Raw genomic sequence first — 6,022 nt, 5'->3', positions numbered from 1 at the left:
TAACGAGTTTTAAGGCTGGAACCAAGTCAACCCGTGACCTACTGAATCGTGAGTGACCATAAAACATTCGGTTTGAGCGGGTTGGCTTGGTTCCAGCCTTAAAACTCGTTATACTGTATAAGGATTTTTCAAAATGTCTATGGAGAAAATGAATGGGGAACTTACTTCCGGGGCAATGACGTCACGTGACTGTTGAGCTCTATTGTGGGATTCTCACACTCCCCCTTACATAGCTGAGCTCTGGCTATCGGATTGCATTAGCGATTCAAGTGGGGTTTTAACGGTGAGGAAATGCTGCCTCTCCAACTGGGTGCTCACAACAAACACAAACCTGTTTGACTCGAACGCCAACGCGGTCCCAACGAGGCGAGCATGATACAAAAGAGTTGGCAGTATGTGTGATCATGACATCAGATTAACCCGAGGGAGGGCTGCAGAGTGACATCAACCAGGCTGGAGCCCTGTTCACATTCAATAGAGACGGGTTCCGATTACTGACTGACCAAGAGGCTAAACACATGAATCTGAATGCACTCAATGTTAGTGCCAAGAGAGGTTTTCTCCCATTAATATTTTTGAGTATCTTCACACCGGTGTTCATAATGTTCTCTGTATTACTGCTTTTTCTTCTTTGCACTTTTTTTTTTATTACTATTTCACAGCTTGAACCATTTGAGCCATCGATGTAGTCCCAACTCAAAAGTTCAGAATGTTCGCAAATTGCGTGTTATAACTTTTCTAAACATTCCGACTTTTACATTTGTCACGATCTATGTTGAAACGCAGTATTTTCCCCCCATTAAATTAAATGGTGGAATGTTTAGCTCGCTGTGATGTCATGGCAAAATTTTCAACGTTTTCAAACATTGTTCCCATAATTTGTATACTACACATATTTTACCTTAAACTGTCTGGCTATTCCTTCTGCCACTCTAAAAGTAATGTCACTTTTATACATTTTGAGCTGTGATGGGTTGTTTGACATGAGTGCAAAACTGTTTTGGGGCCTATTCATTTATTTGAGGGACAATGCACATGAATGAACATTACTGTAAATGCACCTGTGTTAGCCAGATGGATGATTTTCAACTGCTGTCCCTTGGAACTCCAGTTAGAATTGCCAGTGCCTCACACACTGACAGAAGTATTAACCCTAACATAGGACATCTGGTGGGAGAAAACCCACACTGACACAGGGAGAACATGCAAACTCCAGAAAGGACCTTGGGCGGACAGGGGTTCGAACCCAGGACCTTCTTACAGTGAGGCAGCAGTGCTAACCACTGACCAACCGTGCCATCCAATTTCTGACTTTTAATTAGCTTTTTCATTTCCACATTCTTAAAGTGTCACTGCTCCACACAATTTTCATAGTATACTACTTGCATTACTGCATATATTACATATGAGAATGTTCAGCCAGACCTTTTTTCTTAAGGTAAAAGCTCATTTGTGGGATTTTTAATGCCTCAGACACTGAAACCAGTGAGCTCACTCAAATCAGCATAATTTGACACCATTTCCCCCAATGGTGCAGGCCCACCAGACCCACCCACACAGTTATAGTTATAAAGGTATATTCCACCCAAATACTACTTTATGTCCAAGTACCTTTTAAAGGTCTATGATATTACATTATCAGATGCTACATGGGGACCGATGGGACCCTCCGACGGGCCGCGAGGATTCAACCTGAGGTCCAGCACCCTCCGAAAGGCTGTAGAACCTTCAAAATAAAACGTCAGTATCAGCAGTCTCTACTCTTTCTACTGACACTATAACTTCAGCTACTTGAAACAATTAAAAATACTCAAAACATTTAAACTCTTTGTAATAAAAATTCAACTGCCTTCAGCCTTCTTTTGCTGAAGCAAGCACAACTACATTTTCTTCTGAAAATGTAACCCTTCTAGTTGATCCCTTAGTGTGTGCCAGCTTTCTCTGACAAGAGACTTAATATGTAACAATGGAGATGCAGTTGAAACCGGTTTCAGAGTGAAAATAGGGGGGGTCTGGGGGCTGAGTCAAATTATAATATTGAGTGCAAGTTTGTTCTTCTCAGTTTTTTTTATTGTTTACAACAAGGCTACATCGTCGATGATGTCGTGGTGTCTGTCTCTCCCAAGTTAGGACGATACCAATTGGAAGAACGAAAAGTTGTTTTGTTTGCCAGAGAGTTCACACAATCTGTCACAGCTCTCACTTTCTGGCAAAGGATAACTAAAATTCCAGCCAACATGTTAAAAAGGTCAAAGGTGACGCCAAATCCTCCCAAGCATTAAGCCTCTACCATCTAAATGCCTCCCGCAGGCACTGGCAGCCATTCACTGAGTATCATGGGTTTGCTATTGACTCTTCATATGGCACGGACAGCAAGACCATGTTCAAGTTCTAAAGACACGTCCATGAAAATAAATCTTTTCTCTCTTTCTTAAAAACTCAATGTCTTTTTTTGATGCATTATGACTTTGCAACCAGGCACATCCCTCTGCTTTGTTTTGTTTCTTTGTTGTTGCTCTTTTTTGATGATGGATCACGTAGAAATCCAGCTGACGCAGAACTAATCCGTTTCAGTTCACTTAGTCGGTGAACGTCGCTCCGCCTCGGGCCTGACCCCCCATCCCGCCCTGCCAACCCGGGTGCCGGTGAGCGAGGGGGGCCTCGAGGGAGCTGGGGGTAGGGGGGAAGGGGGGGGGGGGGGGATGGGGTTGGTGGACTCCTCTCAGTCTATGCAATCTCGTTTCACCCTGTCACTCCAATTCCAGACTTTTGTGTCCCCGTTTTGGCTTTCCACGATCGCCAAGTCCCGCCATCTTTCAGTTAGAGTTCCCTTTAGATCCTCATCTGCAGTCCTCAGCATTTTTTGCCGTCACCTCTGAATGTTAGCCAACAAAAGATTTAACCTGAGGAGGAAAATAAATAGAGTTAACTAATTAACTAGGAATGTCTATGACAAGTGTAGTTTGAAAAGGGGGAGAATTTTGAAATCAGTGTTATCAATCTCTAATGCAATAATATGTTTGATTATGTATGTATTGTGGTGAGATGTAATAATAGATAATGATTAATAGGTAAGGTTATTATTGTGGTGAGATTTAATAATAGATCATGATTAATAGATAATAGCATCTATTAATCATGATCTATTATTAAATCTAGTTCAATCCAGCACCTGTTGAAATATACTTTTGGATGTGCGTGCACTCTACTCTTCTATTATTAAATCTCACCACAGTATTGTATAACTGAGTATGCTTCATCATCACAATGGGTCAATGGAGTTTTATACTGCGTTCACGACACCTCAGAACTCAGGGGTTGAAAAACGAGCTCCGACTTGTAAAAAATGAATTGAACCATTGTCGAGGTCGGAATTACAGGTCGGAAATTCGGGTATTATTTCAGAGCACTGGTTTGTTGACCTAATTTGAGGTGTAATTATGCAATATGTTTATATCATCATCATCATAAAAGGGAGCAAGTGGGCTCTCTGTCTGTTTGATTCAATTTTTGTCCCACTGGATGATGTCATAGGCATTGTGACATCACTGATGATGTCATAGGCATTGTGAGATCAGTGATGTCATAAGAGCAATTGTGATGTAATCAGTGAGTGATGTCATCAGTGACGCAAAGTTAAGCAATTGTGCCCTGCGCATGCCAATAGAGCTGCGGGCAAGGCCGCGCAGCAGGCGAGCTGCAGTGCAGGCAAGGCCGCGTGGGGGCCGAGCTAGCGAGCCCGCGCAGCGGGCGAGCCTAGGAATCGAGACGCGAGATGCCTAGTTGTTTATATTTCTCTCTGATTATAGCAATATGTTGAATTCAACAGCTATTGTACCAATCAAGTTAATTTGCTGTTTTAAGCCCGAGTTAAAAACAGTGTGAACGCAATGATGTTGGAAGTCAGAAATCTCCAGTTGAAACTTCCAAGTTCCGACTTGTCTTGAACACAGCATTAGTGTCCTATTGTCTAACAGCTCAGAGGCATTCCGCTTACAGGAATAAAAATCCAGGGCAAAAACTGATCACACATTTTCAGAATTGTTCAGGGTGAATCTGGCCAAATTTAATCTGGCAAATTTAAAAACCTTAAATATATGTGCAAAATAGCAGCTGCTGGCAGCTGTCAGCATCGGCCTTGAAAAAACCTATATTGGACTCTATCCCACCCAACATGTTGCCCCGTTGGAACCCCCTGCCTCGGGTCTGATGTGCGTTACCTGGTGTTGTGGCAGAGCTCTCAAGGACGTGGCTATCGGAACAATCTGGTGAACTCTCGGACGGCCCAGCATACCTGCTTGCACTCCTCAGCACTGGGGCGAAGTGAAGAGACGGCAAAACACAATTAGACTGGAAGCTAGAGTAGCAAAATGGACAATGATTATGGAAAAATGTCACAGATTATTTATTAAAAGATCCAATAACACAGATTATTCATTAAAATATTCTTTCCAATAGAGTCCGCTATGATCAGTGATTTCAGTGGAGAGAGTAACTCTACAATACAAAGCTACACAGTGCTCAAGGCAGGTTCATTCTGCCATGCCTCGCTATATGCCCAGATTAACCAGAGCAGACTTGCGGCTGCTTCCTGGACGAGCCTGAACAAGCCATGGGGACCGTGGGTTTTCTCACCCGCTCCAGTTTTTCAGCGTTCCACAGCGTCCCCGGATCAGCCTGTCTGGGCACGGACCTGTCAGACTGCAAACCCACGTGGCTACACCACACAGCAAGGCTAAAGGTTGGCCTCGGGCCTGCCGCGCTAAGCTAACCCTAACCTTGGAGGAACCATACAACAGCCAGGCTAAAGGTTGCCCTCGGGCCTGCTGCACTAAGCTAACCCAAAACTTGGAGGAACCATTATAGGCCTCGACGATAAGCCCATAGCTCCAGTCACAGGTGAAAACACTAGCCCCTGTGTCTTAAGTTAACTTTCGTTATGTGCATTCAATAAAGAGACATGAGCAAATTTAATTTTGAATTAAAACTTAATTTTAAACCCTGTTTTTTTATATACTTTTTAGTGGCCCAAACCCGCTATGTGTCTCTACATGCAATTACTGTTAAAGACCCCCTAAAGTAAAAAAAAAAATCAGTTTTTCTGTAACAGAATGATGTCTGTGCAGAGACACTAGAAGGCTGTTTTCACAATCATCTGCTGAAAGTGGAAAGTTTCTCTGTGCTCACTGAAAAGGCGGTTTCCAACAAGCATGATTCATGACATCACAAATCACAAATACTGGAGCCAATCCCTGTCCAGTATTCAGCCGTTAATAAAGTTACAATACATTCTCACTCCCAACTCGTCATATACTGCAGATCGGTTAGGAACCCTTGTCATCACTTTGTCATGAGTTGGGAGTGAGAATGTGTTGAAAGCCTGTGTCGTATGCTGTGATTGGCTAGTTAACCTGATTGGTTTCTTTGGATTTTTAAATTAGGGAGAAGGGGGGGAAGTCCTTTTAAGGAGTTTAACAAGATAATTTAAACTTTTTTGTGGGAAAAACCATCAGACAAATTATTATTCAAAGTAGAGTATTTTATATACATCTTGAAACATGACTTTACAGAGGGTTTTCTAAGTTTGAACTAATGTGACGTTACAGTGGTTACAGGCAGCCAATCAGGAGCCTGTTTGATACAGAACTATTGTTTTGCTTGGATTGGATCACAATCAGAGAGAAGGTCCACTGGTCAGCAAGGGCAAAGGTCAAACACTGTATATAAAAGGATAACTGAGGCATTAGATGTACCATCTTGAAAAGTTACAGATAGTGAAACAGACTTGCTGCTTACCTAGTGACCTGCTTGTGGAAGTCTGTGAGCTGTTTGTGAGTGACGGTCACCGCCCCGCCCGACGTCTCCTTCGGAAGACCCTTCAGTGCATTTTCCAGCCAGCGGCAGAATGTCTGCAAGGAAACAACAGACCATGTTCAAGATTTACCTTATACCTTTTTTCACATCAAAACTCCCACTAGTACATGTGTTTTGTTACCCAGGAAAGCAGCAGGGGGTAGCAGCA

General features: G+C 42.9%; 1 protein-coding gene across 1 annotated transcript in view; it reads right to left on the bottom strand.

Moving 5' to 3' along the window:
* Positions 1-978: 978 nt before the first annotated feature.
* tnpo3 (transportin 3) overlaps positions 979-6,022 on the bottom strand; it is a 43,208-nt gene continuing 38,164 nt past the window's right edge. The window contains exons 21-23 of the mRNA XM_083632391.1: positions 5,797-5,909; positions 4,221-4,313; positions 979-2,903 (exon numbers count right to left, since the gene is read on the bottom strand). Of these exons, the coding sequence (XP_083488517.1) occupies positions 4,253-4,313; positions 5,797-5,909 (174 nt within the window). The 3' untranslated portion in view covers positions 979-2,903; positions 4,221-4,252. The remainder of the gene's footprint in view (positions 2,904-4,220; positions 4,314-5,796; positions 5,910-6,022) is intronic.

The sequence above is a fragment of the Poromitra crassiceps genome (assembly GCF_964638095.1).
Source record: "Poromitra crassiceps genome assembly, chromosome: 2".
NCBI lineage: Eukaryota > Metazoa > Chordata > Actinopteri > Beryciformes > Melamphaidae > Poromitra > Poromitra crassiceps.
Note: the sequence above shows the minus strand (reverse complement) of the source record. Positions and strands in the feature narration are given on the sequence as shown.